This window comes from Passer domesticus, chromosome 3 (assembly GCF_036417665.1).
Source record: "Passer domesticus isolate bPasDom1 chromosome 3, bPasDom1.hap1, whole genome shotgun sequence".
NCBI lineage: Eukaryota > Metazoa > Chordata > Aves > Passeriformes > Passeridae > Passer > Passer domesticus.
Window position 1 is genome coordinate 54,591,753 of NC_087476.1, and position 22,632 is coordinate 54,614,384.

The 22,632-nt window shown below is 39.5% G+C and overlaps 1 protein-coding gene across 6 annotated transcripts in view; it reads right to left on the reverse strand.

Annotated features, from left to right (window-relative positions):
* The window catches only part of ARHGAP18 (Rho GTPase activating protein 18), a 95,015-nt gene that overhangs the window by 28,697 nt on the left and 43,686 nt on the right, over positions 1-22,632 (reverse strand). For 4 of the 6 annotated variants that reach the window (XM_064413133.1, XM_064413132.1, XM_064413134.1 and 1 more), the window contains exons 2-4: positions 9,811-10,010; positions 7,316-7,551; positions 4,557-4,629 (exon numbers count right to left, since the gene is read on the reverse strand). In XM_064413133.1, coding sequence (XP_064269203.1) covers positions 4,557-4,629; positions 7,316-7,551; positions 9,811-10,010 — 509 coding nt within the window. Of the gene's footprint in view, positions 1-4,556; positions 4,630-7,315; positions 7,552-9,404; positions 9,467-9,810; positions 10,011-13,947; positions 14,041-22,632 lie in introns of those variants that run through there. The other 2 variants (XM_064413135.1, XM_064413137.1) reach the window with 2 other exon arrangements.

The window sequence follows — 22,632 nt, forward strand, 5'->3', positions numbered from 1 at the left end:
GCTCCAGTCCCTCAGTGTTCTTCCTGAATTAAGGGGTTCAGAGCTGGACATAGAACTTGAGGTGTAGCCTCTCCAGTGCGAAGTACAGAGGAAGAATCACTTCGCTAGTCCTGGGACCATGATTCTGCCACTGGCTCGTACTCACATGAGACTGCAGCCCATTCAAAGCTAACATACCACAAGTGTAGGGAAAGTGGATGGAAACAGGTTGTGAAGGAGAACCACAAGCAATGCATATGTTGGTGTAAGAATGTTGTGCAACATAATAAACTAATTTTTTTACACTGCTGTGGGAAATTTTTGTATGGCCTAGAGTAACTACCCTAAGCCAAGATAGAAAAAAGTTCCCAGAAAACAGTTACAGGTACAGCAAAAGCTGATTCTGCAGCAGGGGAAAGCCTGCACAGAGGCTGATTAAGAGGAGTCAGGGAAGTGATGCTCTACACTGATGGTATCAGTGGTCTGTAAAAGAACCGAGCTGCAGACACACAATCCAAACAACATATAAAGCAGGAAGTTAAGAAAAAAATTACAGCAACTCGACAATTTTTCTAAATTACATCTGCATCTTATTTAAAAACACAATACTATTCTCTGACATTATTTAGATCAAGAAAATTACTTCAGTCAGCCACAGCCAGACTCAGGGAACTGGACAGGCAAATGGTTGAAGGCACCACAGCCACTTTCTGGTAAGGCACAGTGCTTTACACAACCACTCCCTCGTCAAAGTACTTACCTAAGCTGAGACACTTTCAGGGAGAGAAGGTGGATTTGAGTTAATACTTTGACTCTACTTACAACCAAGTAATGCTGTGAGAAGTAGAACAGAACATTCATATTCTGCCAGTTGTGTGTGTTACTCATCCCCTGTTTTTTCCAGAATGGCTTCTGCTCACTTTCCACAGACCCCAAAATGCCTAGGGCATACACTAAAGATTAAGCTGATCTTGAAACTAGAGCTGCTGCTTTTGGTAAAGAGATATCTGAGTCCCCAGTAAGCAAACATATCCAAGGTCAAATTCATCCCTGACTCTGATCCTTGGCATCTCTCTGTGTATATCCATATATATCATGTAAACTGTTCAATGCATCCATACTGAATGAAAAGAGTTTCCTCTCCCCCCAAAACTTTTGTTATGCTAATGTGGCCTATACCTGACCTACATACCTCCCACCAGCCTAGGAGGGATCTGATGTTAACAAACAAAAAGCAGTAGCTCCTATTTCAGTCCTCTGGTCATAGGAAGGTGTCATGTAAAGCAGATATCTCAGTAATGCTCTGCACATTTTAAAGTTCTGGAACTGCTGTTGTTGTGGGAAGTCTTTTCTTGGTTGTACAGCCTTGCTCCCATTGTTGTACATTTCTGAACTAGGCAGCAGCTGTAAGAGGAAGCAGCCTTGGTGTTCTGCCAACTTGCCAACCACATGCTATATTTAATGAGAGAAATGCAAGTGTGATACAGAAAAATGCAAATATTGTCTATGAGGATGTGGAAGCCATATTTTACATGAGTTCTGTACCCTTTCCTTAGTTCACAGAGCTATTTAAAGATTACATAAAATGATGGGAATTCTTCAGGAATAACACAAGGAAACATTGCAAGTATCAACTGTGCTACATCCCAATTTTGCAAGGGAATCTTGAGTATACACCAACAGAGCTAAGCTGACAGATCTTAATTTATGACTGGAAAGATAGAATGATTTTTTTCTTGACTAAAAAAGCATTTCTTTAAAATGCTAGTTCATAGATGGTTATAAATTGAAAATAAAAAACCTTGTAATCATTTCACTGACAGCACTACTTTGGCAATAGGATCCTCATTTATCATGTAAAATGAAAAGCAAAACCAAACTCTTTAATTAAAAACCACCAGATTACAGATTTTTTCTCTATCAAGAAGCAAACATTACTGCTCTTAATCCTCATATTACACATGGTACACACAATTTGTTCATCCATTCTCTAGATTGTTATGCTTTGAATCTGCCCTTACACAGAGGTTTTATCTCTTATTCTTCCCCTGTAACAAATCCTAAGTTCAGAAAAACAACTGCAGTCATAGTAAACTGACTTTTGTGACTCCCCTACTTAAGCTAATATGTATTTAGCTTTTCATACGTTCCTATTATTTCCTTTGTATTTCTTGAGAGGTCTCAACCAACACAGTTATTTACTCCTTTTCACAGAATTCCAGAGAAAATTACTTCTTTTCTTTTGTATCTATTGAACATATTCCTAGCTTTGCAGGCCTTTAGTGAGTGTCATGGATTGTTAAAATGAAAATGCCTTTTGAGAGCTTAATACATGATTCTGAATTTTCTTTTTGTTTCCTGTAGACACACTCCATACCTTCATAAAACAAAGGCACTTATTATTCTGTGAGTTTGCATATATTATTTAGTCAAACAACAAGGTGTGTTGCACACAGAAAGAAGAAGAAAGGAGAAGAAAGGAGAAATGAGAACAGGTTCACGTGGCACAGGCATACTCTAAAGGCAAACCATTAACAACTTCAGTCTGGCAGAAGCACTTGGGAATACAGCATTCAAATATCCCATTAGGAACAGTCACCACCTTTGGAGTATGCCAAAAAGAGTTTTTTTACCATAACAATTTTAAGATGTCTCAGTTTAGGCTTTTTGTCTTTAATGTCTGAGATGATGTTCATATTTTTTCAGGTAAAACTGGGACTGCTTCTGTGTCAAAGAGGGTTTCCATTTTAAAATAATGCTCTTGGATTTGGATTTCATAAATATTTAATACCTCTGAAATATCAGGCACTGTTTACTTTTAGGCTTTAATTCATTCACTGTTTGTATAACACTAATGTGCTTATTCTGGAGAAAAGATCATAGCACAGCACTGAACCAGATGCATGCTTTTAATACCACCAAACTTGCATGGTTTGACTGCACGTTGAACTGAGTTTTCGTTCCTGCTCCAATCTTGGGAGCAGAGCCCACTGTAGCATGTTGTCTAGAGCAGGAGTGTACCAGGATGTAAGCAGGCTGCATTTGCCATCCACATCACAATCTGTGCTGAGGAGGGCTAGCATATGGGATTTGCCTTTCAGAACTTCCCATTTCTGAAGAGTTCATCAAGGCCACAGGGAAAGAAAGAACCAGATGTGATAAAAAGTCTGTAATAATTGCTTGGTAATCTTCCAGCTCTGAATCCTACAGTGAAGTTTATTGACACAAGCACCAGGCATCTCTTCCTTCCCTTGTGCTGAACCAGCAGTCTGGCAGTCCTCCCAATTTTTTTACTTGGAGTGAGGTTTGCTGAGAGGGCGGGAGGGAAATACACGCTTCTGGAAACACACAGATTCAGTGTTATCCAGGGCTGGTTTATATTCATGTCTCCCACTTCAACTGCCATGCACATTCTGTATTGTCCATTGCTGTCTTCCAAGTCTAATTCTAAAGTAACAATTTTTCCAAAATGCTACTGGTTAGTATTCTAGAACTGAAGCAGAACTTTTATTTGGTGGCTTAATTACAGCTAACTAACTTGAAATAGGTAACTTGATCTGCCTGCTTAGTGTGGGTATAGGGTTCAGTGTAACATCTATGTGGTAACCAGTCCTCCAGAAGAAGCAAAAACCCCAACATATAAACAAAGCAGAATAACAGTGCAGCATCTTAAAACTTAAATAGCTGCCAGCTTAAAACTTAAATAGCTACATCTTAAAACTTAAATAACCTGATCTCTACAGGGGTGGGCAGGGTGGTATAACAGACACAGTGCAACCCTTACTTCGAAGAAACCCAACATAACGCAGGACAGCCATCCTTTTACTATTGGACCTGAAGAACAGCAGAAAGCCCTGTCAAAGTCTTTCATTGGAAATCATACTCTCAAAACACAAACTTTGGAGTCAGCTAAGGACTTCTGTGATGTACTATCCTGACAGTAAGAGGAAAGGGTCTTCCATGGGTACTTCACCTCTCATTTGTGAGCACACAGCACTGAACACAACATAGGTACACAGAATACTATTTCATTTCCATTTTTCTTGAAAAGGTAAACAACCTTTTTTCTTTAATCCCTGTTTTCCCTTTAATTTGAGCTACAGGTATATAGCTAGTTCTCACAGTTTTTTTTTTTATTTTTTAGTCCAACCAGTTCTCCTTTTTTTTTTTTTCTTATAGTCCATTTGGTTTGATTCTTTTACATGCACTGATGAGTTTATGCATAGACCTTCATTTTCTGTGGTGTACGGTAGAGACAGACGAGAGGCAATAAATTAAGGATCAGAAACAACCTGAGCATAAGCTACAAGAGAAGACTTCTCCCAGACAGCGTGATTATAAGCTGATCCCTGATAATAAACAGGGTTTCTCAGGTGGCTCAAAGGGCATGACCTACAGGCACACTTAAAATTTTACACATCAACAATTCAGCCCAGAAGAGGTTTCTCATTATAATTAAATTTAATTTTGCTGAAAAGTTACTTAAGATATGGACCTATGTACTATCCTCTGTAGTTGAACACCTACAAACCAAAAGAAAAACAAATTGAATAAAGAAGAGAGTAATTTGACACTACCTTTTGTTCCATCATGTGTTTCATTTTTGTTTTCACTTGTTCTCACAGTTGAAGGTTCACTTCCATCACAGACCTAAGAAAGGAACAATAAATATGCATGATTATAAAACCTAGTGCATGGTTGTAGAAACTCCTTTGACTCTGTGCAGGATTAAAACACACGCTCCTGCAATGCAGGGGTGTGCAAAAGCACACCTGTGTTTCAACAGAAAACCACTTGCAAAGTCTAAGGGGATCTGAAACCTAGGTAATTTTAAAATTAGTAATTAAATCAATTCCTCTTCTTCCTAGAAGGCTGCATGGGTGAATGACTTTATTTTCCAGAGTGGCAAAGAATCAGAAAATGCAGTCTGACCTGAAGCTGTAGTTTGCACTAGAAAGAATATGGAAAGGGAATCTGGAGGAGATGTTTTGACTGACTCAGACCAAATTCCTTTCTCTTGTAAAAGCTTACATGATTGCCTCCTCTAGAGAGCAATCCCATTCCTTTTGCAGGGCAGCCTGACATTATCTGTGCTTACAGCTTAGATTTCCAGCAACAAAACCAGGACACTTTGAAGAGATGAAGAACGGGAAAGGAAATGAACCATCCTCTCCTTTCTGTAACAGTCTCCAGATGTGATATTTTGTGAACTGGATGACACCAACTATAGACAAAATATTTCAGAACATGTAGAAAATCTATGCCCATATATATGGGTATACATAGATTCACACACATTTTTACCCACATTTCATTTTTACTTTTTGGCAACTCAAATTAACAATTCAAACAGCACACTCTATTTCTAATTGTATATTACTCAAGCAATTTATAACTCCATACTTACTGAGAAGACAAATGCAAGTTTTAAAGACTTATCCTACTGGCATAATCTGTACTCTCTTCTCTCCCTTTTTTCCTATTTTTTTTTTTTAAATCAGGTATCTTGAGAGGAGGAAGAAGTTAGCAAGACTACCCCCTAAAAAAAATCTCTGTTTCACAAAGCAGCAGAAGCAGAATGGGAAGCTGTCAAGGTACCAGAAGTCTAGCTTCTCTTTGGGAATAAGGCAGGAAATTCAGGAGAAACATTAACACAATTGTTGTGTTGATGCAAAACATCAACACTATTGTTTTACCTTTCCTCCAGATGAAGGGAGCTACAGGATTTTTGGAGACTATTATTAAACTGGAATGACTTCATACAGCCACAGGTGGCTTCAGTCCTCTTTTGTTATACAAAAAGCTTTCTAATGATGGGTGAGTAACAAAGCAGTGAGACAAGTTACCTAGGGAGGTAGTGGAAGTTACTTCCCACAGCTTTTCAGTGACAGATTTGGTGAATAACCACAAGCAATGATTTTGGAACAATTATTTTGCTTTGGAGAAAGGAATGAAGTACAAGTTTGAGGACCTATACTTATATTGCTTTTTTTCTGTCAAGGAGACAAGTTTAGAAGTATTTTTTTCCCCCAGTATTTCTATATTTAATAAACAACCATTTGTTTTATACATCTTAAATGCCTAAAATAATTTGTCTTCTCAGTAGTGTCTTCAATATCCAAACATGTAGTTTAAGAGAAGAAAAATTGATTGAACACTTGATATAGGATTTTCAAACATTACAGTATGTAGCTTACATACAGGAACATTTCTTGTGTGTTACTGAAATAAAAGAGCAAAAAGAGAAATTATACTGCTTTAGGCTACATGATATTTTACCTAAATTGCTCTGCTATTAGATCTTGTAATTTTTCGGTAGAGTCAATTACAAATCAGATCCCAGAGAGCTTTTATGGAGTTAATATATCTTTTACAACCACAGGCAAAGCAGAACAGTGAAAGGGAAGTTGTGCCTCCAGAACACACCACTTCCCCTACTGCACTTCAACTTAGGAGTTTAGGAGGAGTTGCTGAAGAAGAGGAAGCTGTTGAGGGAAGGAGGAAATTAAATCCCCTCAAAATTCACTGTTCTTTCCATCACCACAACCACCACACTGAAAGGCAGCGTCAGCAGTGAGAACAAGGGACAGAATTGAGGTCACATAACCCAGTCATGCCATAAAGTCTCATTCTTATGGCTGAAGATCTCAGTGCCCTGAGGGAGCAGAGAGGAGACTCACGCCTCTCCATGGAAAAGGAATTCTAATCATAGTCTCCATTTCCCTCCTTCCCCTTTCCTGTATATGGGAAAGGAATTCTCTTCAATATCCCACAATGGGAAACTGGGACCCTTTGGGGCCTGTCAGAGTAACTTCCCATACAGAGTTTAACACACACATAGGCCCTGGGAGGTAGTATGGGGTTTACAGACCCAGCAGATAGGCATAAAGACCTGGCCAAAACCAAGGAGGTTAGGCTAATGCCCCATTTTCCCCTATTTTTTATAAACAAACAAACAAAAGCACCAGTAAGTAAGAGGTAACCACTCAAAGGTAAAAGTAGGCTTGTGGTAGGTCTTTGGGTGATTGCTGTAATGAGTTTTGCATTCATGTGAAAAATAATTCTAATTAAAATAAACAGTTGTTTTATTCATCACCTTTAAGATGAGGCAAATACACACACTTCTTTCGAAATACTAAAATTGCTTAATGCAATGTCAAACCTGGACAAACACCATCCCTGAAAATTTAGTGACAAATTCCCTTGGAAATCAGTGAAGTTAGACACAAATCTTCTGGAAATATCCCTTCCATGTGCCACTCTGCTCTCCCCCCATCTGTACATGTCCCTCTCTTCTCTCTGCCAGAATCAAACAAAACAACTGACAGGAACTCACTTTTCCCTTTGAGTCATTTTGTAGCCTGAAGATATCTCTGACATCAGGAATCTGGTGCTGTTTGTTTCTTTTCCTCATGGTTTGTGTGACGGTCTCTACTCGCTTTTCCACCGCAGCTTTCTGGGTTCGGGTCAGTGTGGATAAAAACACCATGCTTTCCAGGGAGTCACCAGAGCTCTCTCCAAACAGATTTGACAAACCTGCCTCCTTCAGCCATTCTTCTTCCAGTTCTCCCTCTGAGCAGTTTGAAGAGAAAAAGGCATAAACATTGGCTTTCTAGTACTGCCAAGCACATTGGATTTTAATGACAGGACACAGTTAATATAATTCACAGGAAAGTACCAAGGGGATACACAATTAAGAATTACTTACACTGTCATGACTTGGAAAAAAGCTATTGTTTCTAAAGAGCCACAAAAGGCTTAATATATGATATCAAAGCTTTTAAAGTAGTTAATCCAATACAGATTGCTATGTGGCAATCTTTATAATAATCTACAGCACTTCCATTAAAATCATATTCCATTTTATAAATGTACCTAAATAAAAATGTGTATGGGGAAGCCTGAAAGCCAGATCATTGCTGCTCCACTGATTTTTAGTTCAATACTCAATCTTTTTAGCTCTCTTACTGACATGGTTCTGCCCACTTGTCTTGATACATTAATCCTACAGCCTTCCACTAGCTCAATTTAATGAAGGACAAACCAGCCTACACAAGTCACCTTAATGCTATTTTTTCATCACTTCTTATGACATGGTCTCCAGCCTGCTGACAGCCCACAGAACAATTTTGCTTTAGTCTTAGAGTTGATAAGGTATCCTTTATTAACAGATCACTGCACATGAAAGAAGAGAAAGCTATTAAATATTGTCACCAATGGCAAAACTTCTGCTTCTGAAATCTGTATCACCCTAATGATATTTTCTATGAAACACTAAGTTCTGTCTCTAGCAGTTGAGGTTGAGCTGAATGCCAACAATTCTCTCAGATGTTCAAGCAATATTTTCATTTATCAGATATCTAAAAATACTCCGAAGCAGCATGTCAACTTCACTATTGATTGCATTTTACCACTGCACCCAGAGTATGTTCAAGTGAACACCTTAATATTAAGAGCACCCAGAAAACAGACACCAAAATTTAAATATAAATTTTGCTATGGCTGTGCAGCCACATCCTGAGCCTCTGATGAAACTCTCAGGTTTTGTTATCAGGGCTGGAAAGAAGAGCCATGAACCCATGCTCCAGAGCAGCTGTGAGCAAACTCTCTCCTCTGCCTTGCCTTTGCCTGGCCAGTTTCAGGCAGGTCCACCAGCCACCTGCAGCATCCCACGTGCCCAGGAGGACTCGTGCCCAAGAGAGGCGCTGCACGTTAGGCAAGGCGTGGGGCACAGACACACAGACTCGAGCTGATAACTCAGCTGGGCTGGCTCACTCGGGCTTCACGCCAGGGTCAGCTGCTGTAACCACGGGGAAGGAGGCTCCAATATCAACCCAATGGAAGTGGTGGGGCGGGGGGTGCAGAGCCTAAAGCCACAGCCACACCAGTGAGCTGCAGTAAGAGAAGAGGTTCTGTACTGCATAACCATGGGCTCTGCTGCTCTGGAGAAAGCCCCATGGCTCCCTAAGAAAACCCCACAGCTCCCCAGGCACAAGGGTTGGGAGCCTTGCTCCTATCACCAGGGGCTACGTTGTTATATGCTCTTCAGAGCAGTGACTTTTCAAAGTGCTTAGGGAGGCAGAAGAGCAAATGCTTGTAAAACCTCATGGAGCACATTCTTCTCACTCATGTGGAGGCCATACCAAAATGCAAAATTCACCATTTTAATTTACTGAGACTGTGGGTGTCGTAAGAATGGGCGAGAGGCAGATACTGCATTGTTATAAAATAATTTTTGAGAGAAAATTGAAATTAAGGACATTACTCCTCTTTTATCTGAGAGGACCCAAAAAACAAAAAAAGAAAAAAAATTGCCCAGCTTCCAAGACCATGCCCCAAGGAGTGGCCCATAATTCATGCTTCTGAGAAACACAAATAGTACAACTGAACAATCACAATAGTTACAAGCATAGAAAGTTACTCACTAAACTTAAATCGGTTAATCATTGGCTTGTCTTCTAAAGCGTGAGGTTTCTATCCACAATAGCTACAATAACGAACAACATACACAAAGAGTGAAAGGGTAAGTTAGTTCAACAGTAAACTGCAAATAGTTCAGTTGTTGTGATTTGCAAGCACAGGCACCTTTCTGATATTTTGCAAGTACCAAAGAATAATTGGCCTTTTACTTGTCTCTGATAAAACTCTTTCAGGGCACTGCCTGTTTCTGGTGATATGCATCAGAGGCAACAGAATTTTCAAAGCAGATGTTCAGGCAAGTCACGTCCTTTTTTGATCTGCATTAGATAGGTGCCATCTCTTGAAATAAGACTTGAAGAAAAATCCCTAAATCAGCAAACTAATGAACATTGACAGAACAGATTTCATTACCATCTGGCTCTTTCACTACAAGTGCTACTCGTTCCTCATGATTATTTCCTCTGGTTTCATGGATGTTTTCAAGCTCTTTCCAGTAGTCATCCATAGATAGTTCATCCAAGGAGTCCTGGGATCCTGAGCGGTCAAACGACGCTCCATCAGGGATCTTCTTGGAATGGTCATGGTTCATTGTATACTGTCCAGACCGACGGCTATAAATATAAATCAAAAAGAAATTTTTGGTTAACATCTTAAAATACAGGATGCATTAATATGTATGAAGGCACCATGAATTGTGTCAAAGTATCAAAGCAAACCACAGTCAACAAGCAAACCAAGATATAAAAAAATACTTTTGGTATCTGGAATATATTTTCAATTTAATATATCTGCTCTATGTACCTCCCAATCTGGAACAGCAGGGGAGTCAGTCTTAAAAAGGAAAAAATGAATCCAAATTCTAGTAATCCTCATTACATATACCTTCAATTCAACTCTCAATAGTGAGGTTCACAAAATTCATGGCATGTGTCTTCCCAGAATCACCACTTAGAGAATTTTTCAGAAGTGCCTTTCTGCCTGAGTAAATTCTTACAGCTTAACAGTACAACTACTGTCTCCCTTTGCTATTCTGCTTTTATTTTTTATTAATATTTACTCTGGTATCTATGACCTTAATTACAACTGGGAAAGGACAATGTAGAATTACTGCAGTTACAGTTTGTTAAGTAAACTGGCGAGTCCAAATGTTTAATAAAGACCATAGAAACTCTTTGTTGCTATCTTGCTGCCTCTTTGACAGAAAGCTTACCATTTTTATAGTTTGATGTTAGTGGTTTTTGGTTCACCTTGCCAAACATATAATGCAAAGGCTTCCAAAAGGATCTTTCATCTTAAGTATAGCTGCAGCTACAAAAAAGAAACCAACAAGCTGAAACCTCTAGGTGTCATTTTGACTTCATTAAGTCACTGGCAAAAATGACCACTGACCTAGTAAAGCATTCAGCTTAAAAAGGACACAGGTTGCAGTGATGTCATTGAAGTTACAGGTCACCCTTACAGTTAAATATACCAAATCAAAGGCCACAAACTGATTCAGATTATGAGTTGATTACATGAGTAGTATCAGATTTAACTTCAGAGTTATCCCTACTTTTTGTAGAGGTAAGACTGGACATTGATGATTTTCAGTAATCTTTTTCTAAACCACTACTGTAACAAAAGTGTATCAAAATTCTTCCTTGCATTAAAAACCAGCAATTTCTTTGTATTTCAGGAAGAGCTTCAGAGTCTTATATATCTGAATTTGTCTCCACATTCTAAAAACGAAGACACGTTTTGGGGTTAAGTAATAAATACCACCCATTCCTAGAGAAAAAAACATATCAAAGACCAAGCATTGTGGATTTATCACAATGTAAACACAATAAATTAGATCCTACCTTCCTATCTAGCTGACTTGGCAAGTTTATATAGTATTAAAATGAAAGTCTCTCGTCCTTACATTTTATCTCAGGACAACTGACGCTTTTCAGCTGCCCCTAGGTAAAACAGCCATGCCTTTCTCTCTGAAGATAAGCTCCTTGTGTGTCCAAGCCACAAATCCTTTCACACCAGACATGCTTGATTCTCTGATAAGAAATACTAACCATATGGACTTTGCTTTAAAAGTAAAGAGCCTTATGGAAGGACTCTGAGTTTCTACACACCCTGTCTCTCTGGTCCAAGTGCAAGTTAATAAATGACAATTAATCACCAAGCTAATGTGCACCTCAACACCACTGCTTAACCTGCCCTTACTTGAAAGCTCAGGGGAAATAAAAAACAAAAACATTAAGGACTGTTCAGCTTTTGCATCAATGGCAATAACACCATCACGCTCGTAGCGCACGTTACCCAATAAATGCAACTTCTCCATGTAGCTACCTCATCTCTTAAATTTCTCCTGACAGGAGAAGTATGTGACCTGTTCTGCCTGTGAACTCAACCCTTATCACTGCAGAAAGATGTTCATGGAGTCATAGAAATGTCCCCAGCAGGCAGCTGGGGTGCTGAGTGTGGGCAAAGCAGGACAGACATCCCAGTCCTTGACCAGCCTTGCCTTCTCCTTCAGCTGGAGGTGCTCAGAGCAGACTGGGTCTCTCCCAAAAATACACTCTGGACACTTGAACTGCTGCCTGAAGGAGGTCAAATTTCAGTTTATTGTCACTCAGTTTAACCCTGTGGAGCTGCTCAGCAGCTTTTGGGTGGCCTTTTACCTTTGGAACAACCTGCTCTCACTGATCCACCTCAGCTGAAATTTAACCACCACCACACAACATGAAAAAATAAAACTAACAGACTAATACATCACAAGCATGCACTTTGAGGAGCTCTGGAAGGCTGAGGTGGGATAGACTCCAACATGCTGTGGCTCTGTGCCACACTGACGGGGCAGAGCTACTCCAATCCTTCTATAAAAGCCAGGCTTGTCACCTTCTCCAGACTAAGCTCTGCCCCTAAGAAGAGAAGCCTGTGTCCTGAAATGCAGACCTGACACTCAGCACAGAGCACTCAAGGCCATTTTCAGGGTCCTATGAACATTTGCTGTACATCACAAACACTCCATTAACTCTCAGAGACAGCATCCTGGCCTTCAGGCTCTGGTCACACGGCTGCTCTGCTCCACCAAAAGTAAGCAGCTTTTCTTGCAAGGCTCCTCCTGGCCTGACCTTTTCACCCCTCATCAACAAACCAATACAGCAACTCCTAATTTTGAGCAGGCAGTACTGCCATGCCTTATTGTGAAAGCCCTCTGACACAGTTCGACATCAGGAATCCTGATGAGAAATATTCATACAAAAACCTCACCACTCTGCTGTGAACTTGGAACCTCTTCTTCAATATCTGTACTGCTCTAAGCCCATTCTCAGCTGCCAGCTTCAACCCCAGCTCCAGCAATGGTTGAGTTCCTCACAAGCCAAGTGCCACACCACTCCCACTCCACTCACTGATTCCTTGTCTTCCCTCATCAGACTCAACCAACTCCCTATCCCCAGTATCTGTTCAGACTGCAAACCCTCTCAAAGCCATCTGCACTTGGTCATAGCCACAATTACATTTCTGTGGGATAGGACAGAGAAAGGCTCAGGTTCAGAGTGAACAACTGCAAAAGCTCCAGCTGACAGAGCCAGATCAGATCCTTTTATCACTCCACTTGGTTCAAGATTTCTTGCCTTGCATACTGCACCAGAGAAAGATATTGGTGAAGCAGTATTTACTGTATAATCTACAGAGCCATGGCTCCACGCACCTTCATTTCTGTCTCTCCTATGAACCTTCCCCTGCGTACAAAAAGGCAAAAACAGGACCTTTTGAAGATAATGAGGACAGTCTTCATACCTCATCTATCTTGGTGTAGATGAGAAGAGAAAAATAATTTTAAAATTTCATAACATATGGGAAAATAGGCTGTCAATTAATATTTTCATTTTTAGAGATCTGGTGACAAGATCAAGAATATGGGTTTTCTGCTGTGACCTTCCACAAAATTCAATCCTTCTCCAAACTTATCCTCAGTAAACATTTGTTGTATATTGCACAATAGCAATGCAGAGGTAGAAACATTGAGGCCAAGAAGAGCAGAGAGAAAAGCAATGAGTCTTAGTAATAATGTAAGGAATCTGAGAGATATTTTTAAATATAATTAATACCACATTTATAGGCTCATTAAAATTTTTTTAAAGCATTTCAAATGTCCCATGTTACAAACCATGAAATTTGTAGAAAAATTATTTCCAAAAAACTATCAGTAAGAAATAAATATGGCTAATGAAAAAAAAAAGCTATTACTGCAGTTGCAAAAAATAGGTTACTTCTCCAGTACATTGTTGCTTTCAGGTGTAGAGTTCATGTATTTAAAATTTGAAAAAAACAGCTGCTTTTCACAAGGATCTTAAAGGAGATTTCTTTTTTTCCCCCTAGAAAATGTAATGTATTGCTAAGGCACACAGTCACTTGAAGCTATTTTCAAGCATTTCAGATTACTAAATAGCAAGCTTCCTCACCAGCAGTTTCATCACCCCCAGAAAACTCATATTTTTATTAAGGTCGTAACTAACAACACACTCAAACTCCATTAAAATCTTATTAACATCTATTTCCACTTACTTGCAAAAGAGTTTACTCTTCAAATAGCTTTACAGGGAGCAGTGCAATACTCTCATTTCCAGATGGCACAGTCAGTTCTGACCTCTGATACTCAGACATTGACCTTTGCAGCCAATGAGATTTTTGCCTGTTTATCTCAGTACAAAACAGAGCCCCCAGGCATAAAACTCATTCTTCAATATATCGCAGTGTTTTACCAGATTTAATACTCTTGTCCCCCCCCACCAGAGATACTTTTTTTATTGGAAACATCAAGGACATGAGACTAAGCACTCCAGGTCTTCCAGAAGGAAGCCATTAAAAACAATTCTTGTAATGAACACCATTCATTACATTAACAAGGGAAAAAACAAATTTGGGTTACTTTACTAAGTACTGATGTGCTCCATGTTGTGGTAAGTACTTAAAGGAGAAGAACTGTGTGCAAATTGATGCCTATATAACTTAGATCAAAGGTACAAGGTGCTTATAAAGCTTGTATCTTATAAGATATCAGTATAACCTAATATATCTATATAACTTGACATCAATATAACCTAAATCATGCCTTTTTATATATCTATATAACCTGATACCTATATAACCTCATATAAATAACTTTTTATACAATGTAATGGCTAGTATATGGTTAACTAGTTTCTTAATGCTGAATAGACAAAAAAGAAAAAACTCACCAGGTAGATAGCTTTAGAGGTAGGTAAGTACAGTACTAATGAAAAATTGGTAACAAAGCAAATTAGCCACAAACCAAAGAATTTAGGCTGGTTAAGACTAGACAGACCAAGGAACACCACAACTGGGCATGCTCCAAAGACAAAGCTGAAAAGTTCAGACGTGAAGAAGACCTTGGAAGCTTTCAAAGACCCCCCAGCAACCCCGAATTAGGGAGATGCAAGCACAGTGCAAAAGTACAATCTAATAACCATCATACTATGTAAATTACTTCTGACACATGTGTGATGATGCTGTAGTGACACAGTGATACCAAGCAATACTTACTGTATAAATAAACCACAGCACTTGACAAGGGTGGGTGAGTTAAGAGGAGATATCCCCCTTACCACCAGCGCTGCAATAAACAAATACCTGCTCTATGGACATCGGTCTATGGGGATTTATTTCCAGCCTATCTTTCAGGCATCAAAATGTTTTCTTCACAGCCTTTCCTTTTGTGACCAACTCTGTCCTTTCTCAGCCTTTAAGAAAATATTACTCTTTACATTAATCATTGATTTATGCCATAATAAAATTGTGCTTTTTTTCCCAGTTCTGTCACCCTGATTTTGATTTCCTCAAGAATCATATTATAACAGTGCAGGTGTCTTTATTCCTTATCTTCTTCCCTGTGAAAACTATATTTCCCGTCTGTTCCACTGCCTTTTTAGCAGCTCATAATTGACATTTGTCATGTGTAAACTACAACAGCTAGAGATAAATCAGTTTGTAAGGTGCACTTCCACTGGCATTTCAGATAAATTCACTTTGCAGAAAGCTAATTTTGTCCTTAATCCCATTTTTCTCACTTGAGAATTAAGGACTATATTGTGTTCTAAAAGAGTGAGTGATGAGAAAAATTATAATCTTTGTCATTTTTGTAGTGCTAACCACTAATTTTGGATCTGAATATAACCTTTCAAGAGAGTTTGGAGTTTGTCTTCCCAAGTAACCAGCGCAGGTGATGGGGCCCTGCTCTCCTGGAGATGGCTGAACACTTGCCTGCCCATAGGAAGCAGGGAATTAATGCCTTGTTTTTCTCTGCTTGTGTGCATGGCTTTTGCTTTCCCCATTAAACTGTGTCTATCTCAAACCCACGAGTTTTCTAGTTTTATGCTTCCAATTCTCTCCCCAGTCCTGTTGGTGAGGGAGTGACTGAGTGGTGCTTGATTGCTGGCTGGGCTTAAACCACAACATCAAGTGGTGTAATTATTTGTCAAACTGAACTATTACATATCCTTAAACTGTACACTGAAAATACAATGTTTGGCCTTAAAAGTGTCTTTAAATCCTAGCCATTAACCATTGCTGTTGGAATTCTTGTACAGGCAATGTCTTGAGCACTGCTGCCCTTCACACACATTTGCTGGCACTACAATAAACTAGCACTTTACTTAAGAGTTACACAAAACAACAAAAACATATCTGACTACAGCTACATTACTGCAGCAACTTCTGAAATGTCCATGCAAAGAGAGTCATAAAAGCTATTTAGCAGTATTATTGCAGCCATACATTGAGCTGATAATGAGGCTCACTGATTCTGGACATCACACCAACACACGCTTAGATGTGTTAACCTGATAAACAAGACACAAAGAGAGGGGGAGAAAAAACGGGGTAGGTACTTGGCTCAGAGAAGTGAAGCCTGCTGCTCAAATTCATGGCGTAAAATCAGTGACAGAAACAAGAAAAATTCTCAGATCTCTGGAGCCTTTCACCACTGGACCACTGAGTGTTAAAGATTGAGATCTGACCCCATGGCATACTGCAAGGCAGATAAAAGGAAGCTTTGCTTTTGTGGGTTTGTGATCGACTCCAGCACTGTGGCTATAAATAAAACAGCACTCTCAAAGAACAATTATCTTGTTGACATAGGAGTTACAAAGTACAGTAATCTGTGTAAGTAATTTTAAGTTTAGTTAGTACAAAGGCTAGCTAAATTGAAACAACCAAAAAAATGCCTTTGAGTACCAGTACTGGTTCATTCTGAAAACTATTTACTGAGCAATCCATGAGACGCTGTGCCCTCAAACATAACTACAGGACTTCTTAAGTGCTGTCTAATCTAAACAACTAAGCAGACAAGGAGAGGAAAGCAGTGTGATCTCCTGTCCCACTTCTTATTCTGAACGCTGAGCTACAAGAAGTGTGGGAATAAGTCAAGCTCCTAAACCCAAAGCTCTCCCCATCCCTCCCCTCCCTTCAAGAACTCCAGCAGCACCACAAGATGCAAAAATTTCTTAACTGAATTAATCAAGAAAGCTCTAATCCAATGGCTACAGCAGTGGCGTGGCCGCAGCTCCTCCATTCTTGGCTGGATCACTGACCTGGGAAGTGATTGCCAGACTTTCCTACACCCAAGGTGCCTACCAGAAGGGCATCCTGATTTTTCATGATTTCTAGGAAAAGCTGCAGAATTTTTTTGTTACCAAATCACTTATCCTAGTGGTTTCAACCCAACGTTTGAGACACTTTTGACAGGCCATCCCTTCACACACTATCCACCATTTTGCATGGAGTTTTCAGCATTTTTTTAAGTCTTCTGTTAAAAAAAAAAAAAAAATCAAATTGATATGGGTATCAAAGCAGGTTGTCCTAAAATAACTGGATTTTACATAAAGCCACGGAGTAGTGAAACTACCTAAATTAAAATAAATTGGTTTTTGAAAATGAAAATGTCATCTTTTTACAAGAATTAACATACTAAAAGAGGGTTTTTTTAATTTAATTGATGGTTTAAACCTCCCATCAAACAAAAGCCAGTATCACAACCTTTCACAAGTAAAAGGCAAACCTTGAGCAAGACCAAGTATGGACATTTGGTGTCCAGAACAATGCAAAAATACTTCTTACCACCCTTAAAGTGCTTCATAGCTTTTACAAGGCATTAGAAAAACCTCAGTCTGGGCTGGTATGGCTGCTTTTCATTTTACCTCCTAAATCTTGTCATGTATTGGAACAGCTGCATCCTTTCTTTTCTACCTCTTGTGACATATGCTCTTTCCATGACTGACTGCAAACTCTCCTGCAACTCAGTCTTTTCAAGAGAATCATACAGAACATGGAAAAATAAGTAAGGAAGCAACATAATTTAGCAGTATTTTTCATGAAGTGACACTTAGCATTCCTTCTCTCCCACATTAAATAATTTCATTTTGGCGACTCTGTAACCTTATGGAATGTTTTGAATGTCAAATGCAATCAAACTTCTTCAAAATCCTCCTTAAGCTCCAAAGAAAAGCCAGAGAAGTAGGAACTGAGGCAAAGCTCTGTTTTTCCAAAGAGTACAAAGTGATTGCAGAGAAAGTATAAAACAGTACTCAGTTTCTAAATTAACATTAAAAAAAAAAACTGAGCAAAGAGAATCAGGTCTCTCAGGATTTTTTGTAATACCATCCACTGCTGTTAATACCTGCTCAAAACTGCTCTGGAGATTAACAATAACAACAACAACTCAACAAAGAAAACCAAAACCAAACAAAACCAGAAAACCCAGAACCCAAAAAATCCAGAAAACCTCACCAACTGGCATTTTAAACCCCTCCATGAATAATAAATACAAAACAGGCCAAAGTTAGAGTGCCAGACTCTAAGTTAAAAAAATTAAATATATACACAATATTGCTTCCAGCCACATTCACATTACTATTTATATAAGATTTTTTTTAACCTTCATGCACATAATCCTACCTGTCGCTGAAGAAAACAGGAAAGAAATTGTGGCAATGGCACAGGCTATTACACTTAACATTCTAATCCACTGCACCAGAAATGGCAGATTCCAGATACCATGCCAAAACTTAATCTGCCTGAACTATATGCAGCACTTCTAAGAAGATTAAAATATTTCATGACATTTCCTTTGACAGGACCTCATATTCCTACATTTGGACTCTGCTTTCCACTTCCGATGACATAAATTATAATTATATGGTAAGCTAATGAATTTACATACTCTATGTAAAATGAATAATAAACTCACCTTGAATATTGTGTGCAGTTTCAGTCACAATCAGAACATATTCACAGTCAGAATACAAGAATGGTATTAAACTATTAGAGATCATCCAAAGGAGGGCAACAAAATGGTGAAGGGGCTTGAGGGAAAGCTGCATGAGGAGCAGCTGAGGTCACCTTGGTCTGTTCATCCTGGAGGAGACTGAAGGGAGACCTCATTGCAGGTAAACTTCCTTGCGAGGGGAAGAGAAAGAGCAGACACGGATCTCTTTTTTGGGGTGACCAGTGACAGAACCTGTGGAAATGCCCTGAAGTTGTGTCAGGGGGGATTTAGGTTGGGTATCAGCAAAAGGTTTTTCACCCAGGGTGGTGAGGATGGTTGGGCACTGGAACAGGCTCCCTAGGGAAGTGATCACAGCCTAACAGAGTTCGAGAACTGTTTGGACAACACTCTCAGGCACAGGGTGTGACTGTTGGGGATGTTCTGTGCAGGGCCAGGAGTTGGACTCAATGATCCTTGTGGGACCCTTCCAACTCAGCATATCCTGTGATTCTGTGCTTCTGTTACAGATCACTGGTACCCCATGTATGATGTAAAGGAAAAGAGGTGCTAGAACTATAACATCCACACATCTGGACAGTTGCCAAAGGAGTTATTTGCTAAGCCATCTCAAGCTGTTTCAGGAGAAACATGACCTTGTTCCACTCTACACAAAGCGAGAAAGAATTCAGGATTGACAAGTACAGCCATAAAGCCTCTCCCCACAAGATGACTGCATCAGCTGTTTCCCTGGTTTTGGGGGTACTGCAGCATTCCAGCATCCAAGCTGTTCAACTCACTGCATATTTTTATCTTTATTCTACAACCATAATATGCAGAAGCCTGCTTGTTTCTTTTAGAAAAAAGTGATTCTCAAGGACTCAGATCTGGAGATTATTTAAAACCCAAAAACATTACAACATAATGTATTATCAGACCTGCAACGAAATTATCACGATCTAGCTAAACTGAGAAGTATGAGGAGAAATTGGTTTTGGTTTTACTTCTGTACTGACAAAATTAATTCAACCGCATTGTCTCAGATCGTGACATTCTGACCCTCTTAATTCTCATTTGAATGAAGACTCTTAGAGGCTTAGGATTCACATTCCTATTTTTTGCACATACTTATCCCTTTCTGTTCCAAATCACACATTTCAGAAAATCAGCTACTCACGGGAGAGCAAAATCCAGAAGGGAAAACAAGAGGACAATGGAATGTGGGTGACCTGTATAGGTAAAACCACAAAAGTGGCACCACATTAGGAGCTGGTTTGCAAGTCATGCACACCTTTGGAAAAGCTGGGACAGCTCACCCTGTCCCAAGTCCTACTGAATGAAAACAGAAGTCAATTTCCAAACTCAACAAACACTCATTATATTTCCCTTATATTCAACCCTAATTGTGTTTAAACCTGCAGTTAAAAAAAAACTGCCTACAGCTAGGAAAATAAGAGCAAGAAGGGCCTCATATGAATCTACTTTGTCACATTTTTGGCTCTGTCCCATGGTCAACTGACCTACCTTTCTCATTTCTTCCAATGTCTTCTATATCACCTGGCTTCATATGGGCACAGCTGTTTTCATTTGTAATTTCATTCTCTACAATTCATATCAATGACAAAAATGTGGGCAAAATATGTTCTCTGTAACCACCCTCATGCTGCTTTTTTGGGAAATACTCAAGCATATAATACATATATTAAAACTACACTTTTTTCTGTAATCTTCCAAGAGAACCACTGGAACTAATCTTACCCCAAAGAAAAGAATAAAGCCTATGTGAGACCACTTCAGGCTCCACAAATATCAAAGAGAATAAACCAGGAAGTGAAACAGATACAGTATTTGTAATTCCATTATTGGGAGGCAGAGAGGAAAGATTTAAATAATTTATTTTTCTTTTCACGCTGGAAAAAATAAGCATGGCAACAAAGCCCAATTTAAGATATCCTGGCAAATACCAAGACCATTTAGTAAAGTACAGTAATAGCCATGAAATTATACTGGAGTTACTTTTGTGCACTTAAAAGCAATTAGTTCCCTAAAATTATTAGCTCTTACCATTTTAAAGGACCTCTTAGTTAGGCCTATAACCCTGTTACTTGCAAATATAAGGCTTACAGCACAACTCAGTAATTTTGTTTATGCTTGAAGGGAATTGGCAGGCATTCACAGGCAATTTATTACAATATAATCCTTACATTCAGAATAAATTGTAAATGAATTTTTATGAGCATTCCCAAACAAGGAAATTCATGCAGGAATCTAAAGATGTTTTGCAAGAAAACCTCTTTCATTGTCCAAACAAACCACCAACAAAGACCCAGTAAGACAAAGCAGATAAAACTGGTCTCAGAGAAGCTGGACAAGAGAGGGACAGGAGTAAGCGGGAAGGGCTGAGGACAGCAGCGTGAGCAAGGTGGGCCAGCACTCCAGGATTCTGAGGGATACAGGTCTGTTCAGGAGCAAAACATCAGAGAGATGCTTAACAGCAAGGGGATAGGAGAGAGGGAGGCCTCAAGGATGCTGCAAGGAATGGACCATCTGGGCTTAGTTCAGGCTCAGCATATGGAAAGTGGCATTTGCAAACAGCTTCAAAAGTGGTGGCTGGGATTTCACCTACTGCCAGAGGAGCTAACACACAATGCTGCACATGCCTCTGCACATGAGGCAAACCTGCTCCGAGAAATTCCTTTAATAGGAGGCAGGGAGGGCTTGCCACAGCAGGAGCAAAGGGTGATGCAGATGTGCCCTGATCCAGCTGTTTCCACCACACCCCCTCCCCACAGACCCACAAAGAGGGCAGCAGAGAAGCCCACTCCCACCTCAGCAAAAGAAAAGAGGCTGAAAAGTGCACCCAGTGGCAATCCTAACTTTTCATCTTTCAGGGCAACTGCTAAAGCTGTGAGTTTCTGCAATGACTCCTTCCCTACCAAAATCCTTCTTCTAATCAAATATTCCTGGGAAGTCCCTGTTCCAGGGTTGCAACAGCTGAACTGTCTGCAGAACAGTACTGCAGACCCATGCCAACCTGTGCCCTGTCACCTATGCTAATGAGCTCTTCCAAACGCTTCTTGTCCTATGACCAAGCAAGGATCTCACTAAACAAAACAAAATTACATTAATAAGCTCCTTTCCTCCTCATTTTTCTTGGGTAGTTCTTAAATGTCAGTAGGCAACCAAGCAAGCAGGAAGCAGCTCAGGATCACAGATTTTCTCTCTCACCCTCTGTTGCTACATCTGTTTTCTGAACATCAGCAGAAAAGGCATAAAAATGTGTATTTTTTTCTACCAAGGCCTCTGCAAAGCTTTGTTGGTACTTGAATGCATAGATATGTCCCTTCACCTACAAATTAAAAATACAGATGCAGAGCTACCAGTCTGAATATACAGATGTGTTTGTCTGCTAATGTGGAAGGCAGCCTACCACAGGGTTCACTGCTACTTGTCCACAAGCTATGAGCTCCAGGGCTTGAACACAAAACTAAAACTTCAACAAAAAGGATTTGAAAGAGCTTTTTTTTTGTTCCAGGAAGAAGGGCAGGGGGGGAAAGAGGACATAATAGAAACCAAACAACAGAGGGAAAACCGACATGAAATGAACACTGGAAATTAAGGAAAAAAAACCCCCAAAATATGCAAATTAAATATCCAATCATTTAACAGAAACAACAATTCAAAATTAAAAGCAAACTCTAAAAAACCCATCTCATACATATTTTATTAATATTTGATCACAGATTCACACATGTAGTCCTTGTTTCTCATTTCCACTACCAGCATTCCATTTTTCTGTTCTTTACTCTTAAATGTGATTTTTTTTTGGTGTAAGCAGTCTCCATTCCAGGTGGGAACCTAGGCAGAGCGTGCATGAAAACGCAATACAGTCAGGGAAGACTGCTTTCATATTTTAAGGCAGCAAGAGGGATTGTACAAGTCTGGTCATAAAGAGAAATATGACAGTCACT